Source organism: Equus caballus, chromosome 21 (genome assembly GCF_041296265.1).
Source record: "Equus caballus isolate H_3958 breed thoroughbred chromosome 21, TB-T2T, whole genome shotgun sequence".
NCBI classification, from domain to species: Eukaryota; Metazoa; Chordata; class Mammalia; order Perissodactyla; family Equidae; genus Equus; species Equus caballus.
In genome coordinates, this window is record NC_091704.1 from 14847664 (window position 1) to 14867139 (window position 19476).

A 19476-nucleotide genomic window follows, 5' to 3' on the forward strand; every position below is an offset into this window, starting at 1 on the left:
AGTGCCCACACTTCAGAGGAAAGGAACTGAGGCTCAGAGAGAGAAACAATTCTCCACAAGCCACACAGCTGGTAAAGAGCAGACTGAGATTGTGACATTGGTAGTACAACTCCAGGGTGTGGTTGATCCAGGGTCATTTGACCCTGATGGCATCGAGGTGTCTGCTCCACCTGCTCCAAAGAGTAGTCTTGTCCTTGTGACCCAAGATGGAGCTCCAGTCACCACCTCAATGGTCCACGCAACAGGAAGGAGGAGAGGGGAAGACTGGACAGGGAGAGCATCTCAGCTGTCTCTTCAAGAAGGTTCCCGGAATTACCATGTAGTCTTTGACTTCTCCATAAGGGACACGGTACAGTTCTTTAACCAGTCTACCTTCAAGAAAAGCCTTCAGGTATGATTTGTGTTACAGCCAGCCATGCACATACCTAAAAACTAAGGATTCTAAGAGAGCAAAATGCGTATCCTGATACACAATTAGCAGTCCCCGAACAGGCCGTCCTGTTGACTACCAAAACATCCCGTGTGTACCCTGCTTCCTATACAAGGAACACACTCACAACATCCCAAGGGAGTCAAACCCAAAGTCCACCTGCTGCCTCCGTTCAGCCCAGAGTCCAGAGTCTGGGTGATGTGCAGGCCTCCCCTTAACCTGCTGCGGGCTCTTATGGCCTGGAAATCTATACGCTTAAAGGCAACCACCATTCCTACTACATCCAAGAGTGGAGTCATAACCGGACCAGGACCACTTAAAATCCCAATTGAGACTTCTGTTTTCCATGAATGGAAAGCCAGGCTACTCGGATTAAACTTTCAGGTTTCTAAAAACAACTCTCAAAGCTGGATACCTTCCCAGTTTCTTAAATGAATAACGACCTGAAAAGACAGTAAAGAATTAGGAAGACACTACTCAAATGAAAACAGAAACCCAGAGATAAAATGAACATCATGTTCATTTTATTACCCTGGAGGCATTTCTCCAGCCAAGAAAATGTGAATCCCTGTTTGGATGTCCTCGTGGTGGGGAGAGAAAAGGCAGAGCCCAGGGAGAGGCCAGGAGGGGAGCGCTCCTCACGTTGGTGGAGACCTCACAAAGCTCCACCCTCAGCATGACAGCAAATGGAAGAGGAGGAGCCTGCAAGTGTCACTGCGGCTTGACTTTAATCTTCCTGGTGGCCTTGGGCACCATGAGCCTTGAACTTCATTTAACTTCATCCTCACTCAGCACGGCTCCTAGGATTCCTCTTACAGAAAGCTGCCTCCTTCAAATTCGATGGATATTATTTCAAATATGGCAGCCACTACCCAGGCAGTGGTAACCAGGCACACAAGAACACTGACCCTAGGAGTGAAACCCAGCAAAAACAGCAGACACTGCAACAGGGACAGACAACACAACACACTATAAAGCATCCGGCTTGTCATGTTCAAGTCAAGACAGTAACACAGTAACCACAGATACACAGCGAAGGGTTCTGAGGTGAGGAAAGATTGGGTATATTAGGAGATGGAACCGAGGTCAGAGCGCTCAGAGCACAGGTTCTCCTCCCCGGCTCAGAGCCTCAAATGTGCCCCTTACGTCCGTCCTCCACCCTGGCCCCCTCCTGCTCAGACACCTCCCACAGCTCCCTACTGCCCACAGGATGAAGTCCCTCGTTGGTTTCTAGAAGAACCCTTGAGCGGCGTGGGGCCAAGTGGTCAGCGGGAGGGGCAGGCAGGGTGTCGGACTCAGAGACACCGGCCCCGCCTCCACCCACCACGTCCCCTCCCCATCCTCCGCAGCCACCACCGCCCCCTGCTGGCTCCCGATAGGCTGGGGCAGAGGTGACAGCACAGATTTATTGCTGGGAATCTGCACAGTGAGGTGTGGGGTCGGGGTGGATCCCGGGTCGGGAGGCCGCGGGTCACTGGTGGCCCGCGCTCAGCGGCTCCACCCGCAGCCACAGTCCGCCCTCGGCGCGCAGGATCAGCTCCGGCTTCCTGCGCGGCTCCTCCCCGGCCGGCAGGATGCGGAAGCGCAGCAGCGTGAGCGCCAGGACCACCTTCATCTCCGTCATGGCGAACGTCTGCCCGATGCAGTTCCTGCGGCAGGAGTGGGGGCTCGAAGGCGCCCAGGCCCCTCATCCCCGCACCATCGCGCCGGAACCTGTCCCGGGACCCCCATGCCCGCACCATCGCGCCGGAACCTGTCCAGAGACCCCCATCCCTGCCCGCAGGCAGAGAGAAGCCTGGGCCTCCGCCAGGGCTTGCACATCCCCTGAGCCTGGCCCAGCCTGCAGCCCGAGCTCAGACCAGCAGACAGGGGGCAGGGGCTCTGAGCACACCGAGGACCCCAGGCCCCAGACCATTACCCATAACCTCCGGGGCAGGGGGGAAGGAGAGCTGGAACTCTGCCCATCTTCACTTTTCCCCTTTTCCCGCCCTCACAGTCATGTTGGGATCTCAATCCCAGACCCCCGCCCCCATCACCACATCCCCACCTCAGATGCCTGCCGTCCTCACCTGGGCCCCGCTGAGAAGGGAATAAAGGCCAGAGGTGACCTCTCCTTGGTGTTTTCTGGGTCGAAGCGAAAGGGATCATAAACCTGGGGGCGAGGCCAAGACAGGGCTGCTGGGTGGGTTCTCCCAGGACCTCCAGCCTTGGAGAGTCAGACGTGTGTATGATGGGGGGAGGTGATGTCTCATTTGTCAGGTCAGAACCCTGCGCCCTCCCCTGGGTCCCCTTAGGGGAGCAGACAAGGATGAGAGTGGGGGGAGGCAGCACCTCAGGGTCTGGCCACACGGATGGGTTGTGGTGGGTCCCGAAAATGCTGATGAGGCAGATAACACCTGTGGGAGACGAGGGGCCGGTCAGGAAGAGGTCCCCCGCTGGCAGACGGGCCCCTTTTCCTGCCCAGGATGCTCTTCCCCTTGACGTTGAGGGCACCTTTGGGGATGACCCGGCCATCCGGGAGCACAATGTCCTGGGTGCAGCAGCGGGAGACCATTGTCACTGGGGGATGCAACCGCAGACTCTCCTTGATGCACATGGTCAGGAAGGGCAACTGGGTCAGGTCGTCCCTAAGGAAACCCCCGAACAATTATCCAGGGAGCCAAAACAGAGACCCCTCAGCCCTCCTCCTGCCCCGTTAGAGCCTCTCTCCACCTTCCTCTGACCCTCACTCCTATAACAGGATAAATTCCAGATGGATCACACATCTCCAAACTCACTAAGTTGTGTACATTAAATGTGAACAGCTTTTTGTATGTCAATCACATCTCAATACTGTGGTTTGAAAGAAAAGCAATATTACACAAGTGCCAGACTGAGAACATCAGCTAGATATTTTTTAAAGCTTTTCTGAGCAAAACACAACACCCAAAAGCCAACCATAAAATGGTTTTCAAATTTGCATAAAATAAAATAATTTTTATGGCAAGAAAGTAAAATCAAAAGGCAAAGGAATTATTAAGAAATGAAAGAAACAGCTCCAATGTTTTGCTCTTATTTATCACCGTGCTAGAGATACGAGCTAATGCAATTAGACAAGGGAAAAAAGGAGCGTAGCACAATTCGAAATGTGGGGATAAACATGTCACTTTTGGTAGAGAGTGATTTTACACTTAGAAAACATGAGAGTCCCCCAGAAAAAAAATTATAAGCATCAAAGATCTGGTAACGGGGCTGAATTCTTTTTCTTTCACTCCCTTCTTGTTGTGTGGTGATTTGAATTTTTAATAGCTGATACAGTTAACTGGTTCAAATTAGAAAACTATAAAACACTGTCCCTGTGGCCCAACACCACTCATTTCCCCTCTTTATAGTTTGCTTAGGTTGTTATTTTTGATGTATCCTTCCAGAGTTATGTTTTTGCATCTTAAAAAAAGTTATAAAATGGCATATTATATACTACAAATACTGCTCTGTATCTTTTTCATTTAATAGCATATCAATCTCTTCTTGTCTATCTCCTGGGACTTGTGACAAAAGTTGGGCCTTCCCCAAGGGAAAACAGGATTGAAACAAAAACACAACCCACCAAATGGGAAAAAAAATACTTGCAAACCAAATATCCAACAAAGGATTAATCTCCATAATATGTAAAGAACTCACACAACTCAACAACAAAAAATCAAACAACCTGATCAAAAAATGGGCAGGAGACATGAACAGACATTTCTCCAAAGAAGATATATGGATGGCCAATAGGCACATGAAAAGACGTTCATCATCGCTGATCATCAGGGAAATGCAAATCAAAACTACACTAAGATATCACCTTACACACGTTAGAATGGCTAAAATAACCAAAACAAAAATAACAAATGTTGGAGAGGTTGTGCGGAAAAAGGAACCCTCATACACTGCTGGTGGGAATGCAAACTGGTGCAGCCACTGTGGAAAACACTATGGAGACTTCCCAAAAAATTAAAAATAGAGATCCCATATGACCCCGCCATCCCACTACTAGGTATCTATCCAAAGAACTTGAAATCAGCAATTCAAAGAGACCCATGCAACCCTATGTTCATTGCAGCATTATTCATAATAGCCAAGACGTGGAAGCAACCGAAGTGCCCATTGACTGATGAGTGGATAAAGAAGATATGGTATATATATACAATGGAATACTATTCAGTCATAAAATAGGATAAAATTGTCCCATTCATGACAACATGGATGGACCTTGAGGTATTATGTTAAATGAAATAAGCCAGATAGAGAAAGACAATCTCTGTATGACTCCACTCACATGCGGAAGTTAAACATGTGGACAAGGAGAACAGATTAGTGGTTACCAGGGGAAAGGGGGACTGGGAGGGTGGGCACAAAGGGTGAAGGGGTGCACCTACAATATGGCTGGCAAATAATAATGTACAACTGAAATTTCACAATGTTGTAAACTATCATAATCTTGATAAAAAGTAAAATAGAATACAGTTTAAAAAATAGGGCCTTCCCTACCCTGGAACTATAAAACAATTTTTCCAGGGTTTTTAGACTAGAACTAGAGTTTTAAGACTCCTTTATTTTTTATTTTAAATCTTTGATTCATCTAGATGTTGTATTCTTATAATACATAAACACAGTTTGAATTAACTGTTTTCCAGGTAGCTTCCCAGTTGTTCCAAGATCTTTAATTAAACGATCTTCATTTTTCCTATTTACATGAGACTCCCTCTTTGGTATTTACTATATTCATTAGGCACAAAATTTATAGGCACAAATTATTGGTTTTTCTATGTATAAGCAACAACCAATTAGAAAAGACAACAAGAGAGAAGATTATAATAATATTTATATAGAATACCTGGATTAAAATTGGCAAAAATCTGAAATCTGCATGTTCCTACTGAATTTATAAACTTCTCTCAATCCAAATAGAAGATATGATTCACCATAGCAACAAATATATCTAAGGATTAATTTAACAAAATGTGCATAAAATGTCTATGCAAAAATTTTAGACTCTATTAACAAACTAAAGACTTTTTGAATATCCAGAAACGGATATCCATTCCACACTCTGGGATAGTGTGTGTTAATATTGTGCAATAATCCATTTTCCACAGGCCAATCATACATTCAAGTCAACCAGTAGAATATATGCAATTCAAATGAAAATGTACCTGACATTTTAAAGAACTTGATAAACCTACTCCAAAATTGTTTCTGGGAAAATAAAAGGCGATGAAGAGCTAAGTCAATTTAAAATTGAAAGATTAAAAAGAAGAGGAACTCTACTGTATGTTAAGATTTATCACAAATATGCAGGAGTTAAAAAAACAGTGTAGCACCTCTGCAAGGAGAGGAAAATAGACCCATGGAACAGAATAGAAAGCTGAGAGACAGACACATGAATACGTGAAAACTTAACATCTAGTTAAGGAAACCCACAGAACCCTAGGGTATGGATGGAGGGAATGTCTGCAAAAGAAAATTCTGACAGATCTGACTTCATAAAAATTAGCCCAAAGTAGCCCAAAGAGATGTAAGGTACAACACAGTGAGTTTAATTAACAATACTGTATTATATATTTGAAAGCTGCTAAAAGAGTAGATCTTGAAAGTTCTCATCACAAGAAAGAAAAGTTTGTAACTGTGTGTGGTGATGGACGTTAACCAAACTTACTGTGTCAAGGATAACCCTAGTCTTCTCTGTAATGTCTCATTTAGTGCAATAAGAACTTGTTCTCACCGTGGTTTATGTCATTCAAAACCACTTTTCCAAAACTCATTCTTCAAGAAAAAGTAAAGAGTTCAAAGTTATACTTTTAATGTGCACACCTGAACTCCCACCTGGACAGAGACAGAAAGAGAGGAGTCATATAAATGTGGGTCTAAGGATAGATGTCTTCTAAAAGGAGGCACAGGAATTCATTGACAAGAGTTACCCACAGGGTGCAGATTAAGAAGGAAGTCCATTTTTATTGCAAATTCTTTTGCACTCTTCTTTTTTACTAAGTGCATAATTTTGGTTAAGTCTTGGATTAAAAACAATAAAAGTGTTTCTCCACCTCACAGGACCGCTGTGCTGAGCAAGACTTGGAGTGAACACTTCCTCCAAAACGCCTGTCCAGTCCAACATCTCTTCACCATCCCCCAGCCCCTGGCCTGGCTCAGGCCTCGAATCTCCTCCCTGGGCCCGATCCTACAGCTTGTCCTCTCCAGCAGGCCCCCCAGCCCTAGAAATCTCTCTCTGCTACCCAGATCTCACCTGTCCTCCTGCTGCTCAAACACTTTCCTTGGTTCTCCATTGCCTTTGAGTTAAAGATGGAGCCCTTAACATTTCACTAAAGTCTTCCACAACCGGCCTCTCCTGCCATCTCCCAGCCTCATCATCTCACCATGAGTCACTCTCTCTCTCTCTCATTCTCCCTCCCTTCCTCTCTCCTTCCCTTCCTTTGTCTCTCCATCCCCCACTCTCTTTCTCCCTCTCTTGCTCCCTCCTTCCCTCTCCTTTCTCTCTCTCTCCTTCCCCCTCCTCCATTCCCTCCCTCTCTCCCGCTCTTTGTCTCTCCCTCTCTGCTACCTTCCCTCCCCCTCTCCCTCTTCCTGTGCCCTTCCCCTCCCCATCACTTTTGCCCACACTATCTTCTTGACAGAACCGCACACAACTACACCCAAATGTCTACTGATCAGCATTCAAGGTCTCAGCTGAGAACTCTCTCCACCCTCAGTCTTGCCTATCTGCTCTGAACACAGGTCCTGCCCATGTGGACTGGGAGTGTCCTGACCTGGGATGATCCCCCTCCAGGCTGGGAGCTCCTGGAAGGCACAGGCCAGGTCTGGGTGCTTCCCGGGTCTCCAGGACACAGGATAGGGCTGGGAAGAGTTGGGGACGGCACAGAGTTGGGGATGGGCAGGCAGTATGGCAGTGTTCACTGAATGGGGACTGGGTGGATGAAGGAGCAGGTGTTCATGGACAAGAGTTGAGTGACTTCAATCCTCAGGTGTCCCCTGTGAACACTGGACTGAACAATATGATAGGAGTTAGGAGCCCAGCAAGCATCCAGGCGGTGAAGATGTTTGAAAGAATGTGATTTCAGAGAGAAAAGTAAGGGAGCAGAGGGGAGGTTCACTCTCTGAACAGGTTCTAAGGGGCATGATCTGCCCTCACACATTGCACTAATTCTCTTGCCGTCCAGATCTTCTACCCAGAAGGCTGTAACCTGTCCTTAGAGACCCGGGCTGGGTACCTGACCCCACCTCTGGGCTCTGCTCCTATTCCCACTAAGCAAAAATCACAGAATGGACGAAAAGACCTTCCCACTCCCAGCTGGGGCGCAGAGCCAGCAGAGGGTGTCAGGAATAGACCATGTGCACCTGCACTCACCACTCAATCTCTTTAGGCTCGCGGTCCCTCAGGAGCTCTCGCACCTCCTGCCGGCACCGCTCCTGGTGCTCCGGGTGCCTCGCGAGGTTGTACAGGACCCAGGCGAGGCCGCTGGCTGTGGTGTCATGTCCTGAGAGGCAGCCAGACAAGTTTGGGTTTCTGGGAGGCTTCAGCACCAGAAGGTGGACAGCGTCCTTACATTGAGGCCCTCAGGGAGGATGGGGGACTATGGGCTGGTCCAGGGGCCACCAGCCAAGTCCCTGGGATAGAGAAACCCCTGCCCCTTCTGTAATCTCACCCGCAAACATAAAGGTGTCAGCTTCAGCTCGGATGTCCTCATCTGACAGTTCCTTCCCATCTTCATCCTGGAGAGAAAGCAAGACCCCCCACATCACCGGCTCCTAGGGGCCCTGAGACAATCTCTGAAGCTCCATCATCCACCCAGGAACCCAAGCCAACCCTGCACTCCTGGACCTTCCTTGGTCCCTATCCCCAGAGGCCCCACCCCACAGGCCTCCTCCTTGGCATCCTTGCCTCCTCTCTTGTCCCTGGTGGGAGGAATCAATGATCCATGAACATTTCCATGGTTCTACGTGATGAAGGCTTTCTGAGAAAAATATATTGGCAACCCAAGCTGCAGGATGATTGACTGGCAACTTGCCTTGGAAGTTAGACATTGAGCATCGCTCCAGAGCCATTTGCTCACGTTGTTGGATGGTAGATCCAGAGATTCCTTATCTCCCCTGGAGATAACCCTACAGAACCTACAGACTTTGCCTTCTCACTGAAGATCTGCTTATATTCCAGAAGATTCTCCTTCTCCTCCTCTCCTTGTCTCTCTCACCATAAGGAAGAAGGGACAGATGAGTCAGCTGTCCTAAGTTCCAAGGTTCATACTGTGGGTGCACCTCTCTCGTGATGCAAGCATGGCTGCATGCACAGGTAAAAACATCACGCCACCCTCACAGGAACTTGGAAATTGGGAACCAGAGCCACACTTCTGCTCTGGCTACTGTTACTGCTGTGAGCAATAAGTGGGCTGCTCTGAGCCAGGGTTCTGACATAGATATAATATATATATATTAGACTTCATAAGTTAGTCATATGTATATCTGTATATGACTAACTTATTAAGTAGAGTAAAGTCTCAGGCCCTGCCCAGCATCAGTTTCACACTTAACAGCTCCCCAGAGCCTGCATTCCACACAGTCATCTCTAAAACATACCCCTGACCCATCCCTCCCGTCCTCAAGCACCTTCCATGGCTCCCCACTTCCCTCTGGGTCAGGTCCAAGTTCTTCTATCTCGCATTTGAAATCAAGGTGCATTCTACTTCTTGAATTCAGGTCCCAGAGAAGCCCACCTTAGCCAGCAGGAGCACATCGATGAAGTCCAAAGTCTTGACCTTAGCCTTGGCCTTGAGGAGGTCATCAAGACCCTGATCAGGGAGGGTGCGGCGCCGCTCCTGGATGACAGAATCTGTGAAGTCATGCACCAGGCGGCAGGCCCTACGGAAGCGCCGTCCGTCACTGGTGAGGTGGTACAGGAAGTCCATGTGCAGGATGATTTGCTGGTGCCGCTTTGTCACAAGGGCACTGAGCTCCAAGATGGCAGCAATATATTCACTAGGCTTCCTGCAGGATGTGGGCATGAAGGGAGGCAACAACTTAGCTCACCTGAAGCCCAGGAAGCACCTCCCACCAGAAGCCAGGTCCGACAGCCCATGGGGAAACTGAGTCTCCAGGAACAGATGGCCCCACAGATGGATGGTGGGGAGGATCCAGGAGACATGACTCTCCAGTCTTTCTTCTCTCCCTGCTTCCTAGTCTCTGTGAGCTGCCTCCATGTGCCAGGTGCCCAGGGCACAGCTGAGACATCACGCTTCTCTCCTCTCTCTCCTACCAATATCTGCCCCTTCTCCTTCCAAAACCGTCCACACAGCTCAGACCTTGTCCTCTCCCAACTGACAATGGACCTAGCCTCCTCCTGAGTCTCCATGCATCCAGTGTCAACACCACCTGTGTCTACACAAGTCTTCTCTAGAGTCAGACGTCCAAGCTCAGCTTGACCCTCATCTGCTCAAACACCTTCCATGGTTCCCTGGACACCTCAAGCAAGTTGATAGTGCTTTGCCTAGCTTTTCAATGTCATTAAGATCTACCCCCACCTATACCTCCAACCCCATTTCCCAGGTGTCTCCTTACTGTTGCACACACTCTGCTCATCCTAGCCTCCTGTCCTGTATTAAACATTTCTAACTACCTGAAAATATTGCTCTTTCCCTTTTCCATTCCCCCATTCAGTGTCCAGCTTGGACCCTTGTCACCCAGGAAGGCCCTTCTGATTGCCAGGGTCAGTCTTCCCCCATCTATTCCCTTGCATCTATAGAGCGTGTTCCCTGGCCCTGGGCAAGGACTCACTCCTGGCAGTTACTGTCGAAACTGAAGACACATTTCTGCAGACTGTCGAGGGTCATGAGGCTGATGTGCTCAAACATGTCCAGATGGGCACTGCCCTCCGAGGCCAGGCGCTTCCACTTGGCCTGGACAGAGAAGCGGCAGAGCCAGGGCTGGGACTGGCCTCCCCTCAGCCCCGCCCCAACCCAACACCAGGATGGGCTCCCCAGACCCGGCCTCTTGAACCCAAGCACCTGTCCTGTGGAGGACCAGGCATGAGTGGGAGTGGACGCTGTTACTGTGAGGACATGAAGACCCCACGGCTGGGAGTCAGGAGACCTGCATTCCAGTCCTGGCTCTGCCTGTTACACTCTGTGCACCCTTGGCCAGCTCATTGCCTTCCTCTGGGCTCCACTTGTCAAATCCTCAGTGACAGGTCAGATGACCTGCTTTTGTGTCAGACAAACCAGGTTGGAATCCCAGCTCCGCTTGTTAGCTCACTTGCCGTCTGTGTGAACTCAAGCAACTCCCTAACCTCTCTCAGCTTCAGTTTCACCATCTGCAATGGGGAAAAAGAATCTCCACCTCACAGGGACATGAAAATTAAATTAGACAGCACACGTCATGGAATTGCCATGTAACTTCTAGCATATAGAATGTGCTCAATAAATGCTAGCTTTCATCATCCTATTGTTATAAATTGGCTAGGATACTGTCCCCTATGTTGGTAGCGGTAGTCTTCCATGGGCCCTGAGCACCCTGCACATTCTTGCTGGGTATGCCAAAAACATGTTTTTTACCTGGGCCATTTCTCAGAGTTGTGTTTGCAGCAAACAACATTGAGGGAAGAGGAAATGTCTCCCCCCGGGCACATATCAGGCTTGCTTCCTATTGCTATGAAACTCACACAGTCCCTAAACCTAGTGCTCCTCCTGTGCATTGCAACATACTGCATGAGCAGGCATCCGTGGAAGCCCACCTGTGTTGTCCTCATGGGATTTGGGGACATGGAGAAAGAATGCAAACCAACAATAGGCACGTGCCGTTTGCTGAGCCATGAGTAATAAACTGTCCTTTGTCTCTGGTTCAGGAGTCTCATGTCTTCTGGCAGGATCCACAAAACAGTAATGAGCTTACTTGTTAGCTCGCAAGTGTGGAAAAGTCCCAGGCGCTTCACAAAACCCCCACGTCCAAGGCTTCACCTCCCTACATCCACCCTTTGCAATGTGCCTGTGAACTTCCATGAGGAGAAGGCACCCATTTCACCACCCTTTCATTCTGGGCTGGCCTTTGGACTTGCTTTGGCCAATGTGGTAAAAATGATGAGTGATCATCCTAAACCTTCAGCTCAAGAGGCATTGCAGCTTCCTCTCAGCCTCTCGGAACCCGGCCTCTGCCGTGTGAACAGCCTGAAATGCCTTCTGGAGGGAGGGAACCACACGAGAGGATTGTCCCAGCTGAGAGCATCCTAGACCAGCCTGCAGCCAACCAGGCCCCAAACACGTGAGAGGACTGAGCCCAGAACAGCAAAGTACCTGACCCACAAGTGACCACAGATACATGAGTGACCCCATCCACGTCCAGAAGAAGCAGCTCACTGACTCGTAGACTTGTTAGCAATAATGAAACCTTATATATTGAAAAGTGGCTTGTTACTCCATATTCAGGACTCAACATGCAATATTCATCACTATCGTCAACAGTGTCTCAGGATTCCAAGGCTTCTGAGAGGGAAACATAGAAACTAGCACATGAGCACCTACTATGTGCCAGGGACAGGAGTCCATTACGTCATCTTGATCACCCTGCAAAGTGAGGCTCATTATCCCCAGTTTACAGCTGAGGAAACCGAGGCTCAGAAGGGAGAAGCAATGGCCCCAAAGCTACCCAGAAGAGCCAGAATTCCAGACAAGATGTCTCTGAGCCCCCATTGCCCCCGAGGCTCCAGGTAGGAGCTTGGGTTCAAGAGACTCACATGCATGATGTTCACACTGTCATTGAAAATCCTCACGTAGGACTTCAGGATGTTGAAGTGGAAGGCGGGTGTCAGCATGCGGCGGTGCCTGCTCCACTTGTCCCCACCACTCAGCAGGAGCCCATCCCCTGGTAGGGGCAGCCACAGAGAGTGAGCAAGGGAGGGCCTTCCCCTGGCCCCCAAGGTTGTCCCCAATCCCCTCACACGCAGTTACTCACCCAGCCAGGGCTTCAGGAATCTGTAGAAGACCATGTCCTTAGGCGCGATGGCAGCTGACATGAGAGATAAGCCATCAGGGGCCATGGAGCGGGGGAGGGGAGGGCCTTTTGAGGCAAGGTGGGGCCCCAGCCAGACGTGTGCACTCCCCCTCCATGCCCAGCCTAGACGGAGTGGGGCAAGAGCAGAGGAAGCTGGGAGGAGGGGCGAGGTGAAGGGGGAGCACACCAGGCTGCACTGTAGAGTAGAGCAAGGGCAGATGCCACAGACGCACCCCTACGTGCTTAGATGCATCCCAACATGGCACAACGTGCCCCAGCATGGCTCAGCATGGCTCCTACAGGTTCCAAGATGTTCTAAACACCCGAGCACAGCCCAGCACTCTACAAAACACCTTCACAGGGACCTGGGACACTGTGTCTGCCCAACTCTCACATCTCCTGGGACAGCTGACATGGCCTCACCATGCACTAACATGTCCTGACATGAAACAACATGCATGACACACCCTGACATCACACAACGTGCTCTGACATGGACCCGAAGACATGACCTCAGCATGTCCTACAGACAGGACTTAAACGCAGTCCCATTAATGTCACAGACGTGGACCAGTTGTGATCCAGAAATATGCTAAGACCTGCCTCAGACAAGACTCATATAAGGTCTCAGGCATTTCTCTCAGGGACCCGGGTCGCAGAGATCAGACAAACCCCAAACGTAACCCAGACACGACCAGCAGGAGAACCAGACACACTCAGGCGGCATCAGACAAGACCCAGACAGACTCCAACATGCCTCGATGTCCCTGACCACAGCTGAGCCCTAGACATGACTGAGACCATCGCCACTTGATCCAAGGAGTAAACATATAGCAGCTGTAACCAAATATAACATATACCACGTGTAACCAAGTGTAACATATACCAGCTGTAACTAGGACCCAGGTGGAAATGCAAATGTGACCAGACGGGCCATACAGCAGACATCACACAGACACAGCCTCGGCATGAGCAGACACAACCAGCGGTCAGGCAAGTGGGGATCTAGGTAAGACAGAGGCAGTGTGATCTCCACCATGGCCCCTCCTGTCTGCACCGGGTCGCCTGCCCAGCTGAAGGCAGCACAGAGACCTCAGCAGCAGGCAAGCTGTGGCCAGTGGGGTGTCTACCTGGAGCAAAGAGCACCGGCTTGATGCAGGTGGGGTGGAAGATGCGGATGACCGCATGCCAGGGCCCCACCCACCAGCAGCACACGTCCCCATAGGTCCTCGCCAGGTCCTGTGTGTACAGGAGACCTTCCTCCGAGCTCCGAATCTGGAGAGGAACAAAGAGGAACTGAACCACCCTTCCAGGTGGCCAGAGGGAAGGACCTGCAGAGCAGAGACCCAGACCTGAGCCCCGTGAATCCCACCCAGCAGCTCATCCTCCTCCTGGGATCCCTCCCCACACCTTCCATACACGACAATTGAGGTGCCTCAGTTACAGGGACAGAAAGGGTCCTTCCCCATTTGAATCCCGAATCCGTGTTCACCTGACTTGTCTCCTATCCCCGTTTTCTGGATAAGGAGACTGAGGCTCTGAACGATATGAACTCACTTGCCCACAGCCTTCCAGGTCGTAAGTGGTGTGCCTGAGACCTGAGCCCAGGTCTGTCTGAATCCAGGGCCTGAGTTCTTAACCATCAAACTGCCTTGAACCCCAGAACAATAGCTCTGAGAACCCTATGCCTGCCGATCTGGGCAATCGGAGTCACAGTGACTGCATGAGGAACTGGTCCTGTGACCTAAGCAGGCAAACTAAAGCGAGTCCTGCAGCTCTTCCTGGAACTGTTGGGAACGAGCTCGTGTTTCCATGGGAGCTGAGCTTCTGGGACTCATCTTGACCAGCGTGAGAGTGAAGCCATCACAGAGGGACACGGAACTAACAGACGAAGACCGACTCCTGATGACACTGTCTGAGACCTGGATCCAGCCGTGCCTGAAGACAAGATCCCTGACCTGAACAGTCAGTCGATTCCCTTTCTTTGCTTAGACCATACAGGGTAGAGATTCCACCACTCACAGCTGAAAGAGACTGGCAGCCAGAGAGAGCCAGGGACCTGCCTAGAGTCGCCCAGCATTTTGGTGTTGGAGCCAAGGTCCCTGTCAGCTGCTGCCTGTTCCCCTGTTCAGCCTGGCCTGTCTGGAAGTGAGAAAGGCAGGGGGCAGCAGAAGGGAACCTGGCTGGGGTGGGGTCTCCTTGGGGCGATTCCTGGGGCCTGGAGCAGGAGGGCCATGAGCTTGAAGAGGACAAGCCACAGGAGGGAGTGGAAGGAATCAACCCATCAAAGGTGGACATCATGAAAATAGCAGCCCAGATCCTGCACCAGCCTCAAGCCCTCAAGCTCTGGCCTGGGGGTGGACGGGGTTGAGGCCAGGCCTGGCATGGGGCCTCGGATGCTATCTTGCCCACTGCACCCCTCTGCCCTCTGCTTTAGAAAATTTCTGCTCATTGTTTCAGACCCAGTTGCAGAAACTCCTGCTCCAGGAAGCCTTCCAGCCTGGCCCCACAGAGACCTTGCTTCTCCTCTGCGCTGCCTCACTCCTCTCCTTCCAGCCCATTCCTCACCACTCGAGGTCGGGGATCTCTCTGTCTAGACCTGTCTTCTAAGAGTGAGGATCCCCCAGGACAAGAACTTGCACTGAGGCCTCTTGGGGCCCCAGGGGTGCCCAGGACAGCAGGGCAGGGGGCAAACAGCAGTGGAGGGAGGATTGGTGAGATGGGGGTTGGTGAAAACAGGAAGGAAAGAGGAAGACAACTGAGAGGAGAGGGGCAGAGGGCCAGGGTCCTGCAGGGGCTGCACAGAAGCTTGCAGGGAGAAGCTAGGAGCCCTCGGATGCACCACGGTGCCACCACCACAAGCTCTGCGTGGGTACCTGAGGCGCAGAGGACAGTCGGGACCATGTCGGGGTGGCAGAGAGTGACAAGGGGCATGACGGGGCCCACCCAGGTCACAGATCCCTGGGGGTAGTTGGCCACCAGCTGAGTAACAACTCTCATGCCTTGCTCAGTGGGGGTGACCTGCAAGCAAGGAGGGGCCATCACTCCCCAGAAGCAGCCACGGCATGTCCCCCCTGCAGCCTCTGCAGTGGACACTGTGTCCAGATTCCGCACGGATGGGGGAATTCTGGCTTCCTGCTGCTCCTTTCCTCTCAGGGTAGGAGGGTCCCTGAGGCCTCTCCAAGTCCCAAGGGAGCAACCAGGGCACAGGGAGAAGACACGCTCTGCACACAGAGGCCGACCTTGGCTCCAGAAGATGGATTTCCCTCATCCTGGGAGTGATTGCATCCCCGGGGCGGCCACATGGGGAGGCGCTCAAGGGGGAGGTTTGTGGGCAGGAGGGTGGACTCAGGACCTGTCCCTGGGCCAAGTGTCTCTCACCTGCTTTAATATCCTGCTTCTCCAAACAGACTCCACTGCCTCGAGTAGTGATGTTTGCAGACCCAGGACATTTCAGTCCTGGCAGCACCAGCAGACACACAGGAGCTCTGTCCATCACTCAAGAGGGCAGCTCCCACCGATGAACCCCTTATGAAGCTGGCCACTGTGCACACTGCATCCTGTCTGTCTCTCTAGCTCTCACACTGCGTCCTGTCTGTCTCTCTGTCTCTCATAATGCATCCTGTCTCTCTATCTCTTCTGAACCTATGTACACACACATATCTTGAAATTTCCCATGAAAATACTCAGACCTCCAAGAGGAGAAACAGTGGTGTATGGCTCCCAGTAATGTGAATTCCCTAGTCCATCCTGCAATCCAAGCCTGAAAAATAGCCCCAGAGTTTTCAGGTAGTTGAACTTTTCACCTGTGACCCCTCCCTGCTCCCAAGGATGCTGAGACAAACACTCAAAGCACTTCAACGAATTGACCCAGAGAGGAATAGTCACTCAGCCAAGGTAACACAGTGAGGGAGCTGGACGTGGGAAGACTGTCCATGACCAGCCCCCACAGCTCAGCCCTCAGAGGAGGAGGCAGACCTGCAGGAACCACGGCATTCCCGCTGCCCCCAGGGCCCAGAGAACATCCCAAGACCCAGAATCCCAGGAATGCCTCACAATGAGCTTCGGAACATCCCCCTTCTGAACTTTGTCACGAGAACAGTGAAATCACAGGAAGTGCTCCCCTGAGCTGCAGCTCTCGCCCCCCGGGAAGGGAAGGAAAGTTGTACTCATCCCTCAGCTGGTCCAGAGGACAGGAGGAGTAGGCAGTCAGCTCTGTGGCCATGACGGAGACGGGTAAAGGCACGTTCTCCACCCAGGTCCTCAACACTTGCTGTGAGTGCCCGCTGTCCACCCGCCCCTGGGCTGGCCCTGCCATGTCTGCTACCAGAGCTGCCATTGAGGTGGAGAGATAGATAATAAGTACTTGGACAATTAACGTTTAATTAAGCATGAGCAGGATCAAGTGAAAGGTGAAGGCCTGGGTGTGGGCAGGCAGCGGAACAGGCCTCTGAAAGGGAAGTGAGTGGCCTAGTTCCTCCAGGTTGGGCAACGGGGCCCATTGAGACATCTTGGGGGGAAGAGGCAGATGAGAGGAAGGGGTCCCAGGAAGGGGTGGGGAGCTGTGCCCAGTGGGTGGGGGTGGGGAGGCCATAGCTAATTCGTGTGTGGCAACTGCAGCCCAGCATGAGCAGACTCAAGGAAACGGGCCAGGCAGAGCCGACTCTGGACAGTGCCCCCAAGGCCATCTCAAGCTCAGCGGTGCAGACTGGGAATGCCAGGGGGTCACACTCTGTGCAGCCCGCCCTGGGAGCCCCTCAGAGCTGCACTGATGGATCCAGAGCAGGCTCAGGGTGGGGGACAAGGACGTGGGAGACTCTCAGAGCTGCACTGATGGATCCAGAGCAGGTTTGGGGTGGGGACAAGGACGTGGGAGCCCCTCAGAGCTGCACTGATGGATCCAGAGCAGGCTTGGGGTGGGGGACAAGGATGTGGGAGACTCTCAGAGCTGCACTGATGGATCCAGAGCAGGCTTGGGGTGGGGACAAGGACGTGGCAAAGGCGTGGGATGGCAGAGCAGAGGAACTAGTGAGTGAGCAAGGAGGGGCCGCCTGGGCCTCCCTCTCACTTCCGCTCTCCTAGACCACAGCCCAACCCTGAGCCCCATTCCTGACCCCTCAGGAAGTCGATCCACCCTGACTCCCCAGACCCCTCCTGCTGCCACACTAACCAAGCCTAGGTGACCCCAAAACCAGTTCCGTTTGGGGGGCTGCGGGAAGCATCGCAGGCGGTGAACAATGTCATAGAAGGTGTAGGTCCAGGCCAGGACGCGGGCCAGGAGCCAGGAGGCCCCGACCAGCAACAGGAGCAGCCACGGGGAGGCTGCCACAGGCCCGAGTCCCAGCCAGGACAGGCTCAGCTGCGGCATCCTGCAGGGCACACAGGGTGGAGGGTGAGCTCCTGGGGCCCAGGAAAAGCCAGGTGTTGGTGAGCTCGAGGCACAGACAGACAGCTCACAAAGAGAGCGAGGACCAAGGGTGTGAGGGGCAGGACAGGGAGGGGCAGGGATGGCGAGGGCTGGGGCCAGGGCAGGGAGGGCTCAGAGAAGGGCGCAGAGAGGGGAGGGAGTCCATGGAAATCCAGAGGGAGAGGAAGAAACAGACAGGCAGGCAGACAGACAGAGACACAGAGACAGACAGAGGAGAAGAGATAAAGAGGAAGAGAGACTAAGGAGGAAAGGCACAAACTGAATCAGTGGCAGGTTGCCAGAGGCGCCAGTTACAGGAAACCACCATCTCAGGCCAACTCACTCCCTGGAGCCACCCCTGCCCTGGGCAGCGCCCTCCCCACCCCAGGCCAGCACCTCCAGCCCTGGACCCCAGCCCGCACCTCCTGTCTGCAGCTGCACACAGCTCCTCTCCCCTGCTCCTGGGAAGTCTCGGCCCCTGGGCCCTGACCTGGGGAGGCTGGCAGGGCCAGGCTGGGCCAGCCAATCCCCACACACCTGCTTACTTCCTCCCCACCTGACCACAGGCCCAGATGGAGGTGGGGGAGGGGAGCCAGTGTTGTCAAGAGAGGCCTATGAACAAGCTCACGGTCACACAGCATGGATGCTGGCTCCTCAGTACTCAGCACCTTCCTCGTGGGGTGGAGGGGGAAATTTGGGGGGCAGGCAAAGATGACTCTGGACCCCAAGTTTACAGCTGCCCCTGCCCTTCCCAGTCCAAGGTGTGGGAGGTGAAAGGTTACAATTGAGAGTTCAGGTGCCAGGTCAGCAAGGCCAGGCCAAACCTTGTCCCCACACATCTCCTGGGCTCTTGTCCACATGAGGGGCCAGGAGGGAGTCATGCACTGTTTCTTGGTGCAGAATCAGGAAGCTCAGACACAGGGAGCCTCTGGCCCCAGGACGGCACAGCCTGGCAGGAAGTCAAGACCTACCCCCAGGTAGCCCAGGGCCTGGGTTGAGACATGAGTGCTGGGAACGGGAACGAAGCCCCCAGCCTCGTGGGGCTCACCCACACCAGACTCTGGGGTAAGGAGCCCCGTCAGGCGAGGGCATGTGGAGGAGTGGGGGGTGAGGCTGCAGGGGGTCATGAGAGCACGGGATACAGACAGCGGAGGGCAGAGCTGAGAGAGCCTGGGTGGAGTCCTGCCCGTCCTCACTCTGACCGTGGGCTGTGCCGGCCCTCTCTGGGCTCAGGGTTCCATCTGGGAAATGGGATGTCAGATGAGGGCCTGAGGGGGGCAGAGGAGGGTTCCACAGGAAGGTGAGAAGGATCGGGAGCCCCAAAAAGACGGTGTGAAGGAAAAGGGCAGGTAACTAGTCCTTGTTCTGCTGTGTGCCAATACTCCACATAAAGTAGACCTACTCTGTGCAGAGGACAGTATGTAAAGGGTGCCTACTATGTGCTGGATACCTCACAAAGCATCCCTACAGCCTGTCAGGAGCTCTACATAAAGCATGCCTGATGGATTGTATTAGTTTTGTTGGTGACATGTTGTAGTCTACACAGAAGTCGACTATAATGATGTACTCCTGAAAGTTATAAAATGTTATAAACCAATGTTACTTTAATAAAAGATGCCTACTGTGT

At 52.2% G+C, this 19476-nt stretch overlaps 1 protein-coding gene across 2 annotated transcripts; it reads right to left on the reverse strand.

Annotated features, from left to right (window-relative positions):
• Nucleotides 1-932: 932 nt before the first annotated feature.
• LOC111769620 (cytochrome P450 4F3) lies at nucleotides 933-18366 on the reverse strand. Of its 2 annotated transcripts, XM_070246077.1 has the most exons (13): nucleotides 18272-18366; nucleotides 17613-17811; nucleotides 13573-13717; nucleotides 12404-12457; nucleotides 12186-12313; nucleotides 10235-10356; nucleotides 9178-9448; nucleotides 8113-8179; nucleotides 7815-7944; nucleotides 2924-3057; nucleotides 2762-2826; nucleotides 2500-2582; nucleotides 933-2079 (listed from the first exon to the last, which is right to left on the reverse strand). In XM_070246077.1, the coding sequence occupies exons 2-13, from the start codon at nucleotides 17808-17810 to the stop codon at nucleotides 1902-1904; spliced, it is 1575 nt and encodes a 524-aa protein (XP_070102178.1). In that variant the 5' UTR covers nucleotide 17811; nucleotides 18272-18366; the 3' UTR covers nucleotides 933-1901. The 2 variants fall into 2 exon arrangements, with proteins under 2 accessions (XP_070102178.1, XP_070102179.1); XM_070246078.1 differs by lacking the exons at nucleotides 13573-13717; nucleotides 18272-18366 and adding an exon at nucleotides 15824-16774 and having other exon boundaries at nucleotides 17613-18082.
• Between the last annotated feature and the right edge of the window lie 1110 nt (nucleotides 18367-19476).

Bases quoted from the DNA above. Each gene is read 5' to 3' on its own strand.
- LOC111769620 (XM_070246077.1), bottom strand. From the start codon at position 17,810: ATGCCGCAGCTGAGCCTGTCCTGGCTGGGACTCGGGCCTGTGGCAGCC. The intron at 13,718-17,612 runs GTTAGTGTGGCA...GTTCCTCTCCAG, and splicing joins TTTGGGGTCACCTAGGCTTG to ATTCGGAGCTCGGAGGAAGG. The intron at 10,357-12,185 runs GTGAGTCTCTTG...TTCTCTGTCCAG, and splicing joins ACAGTGTGAACATCATGCAT to GCCAAGTGGAAGCGCCTGGC.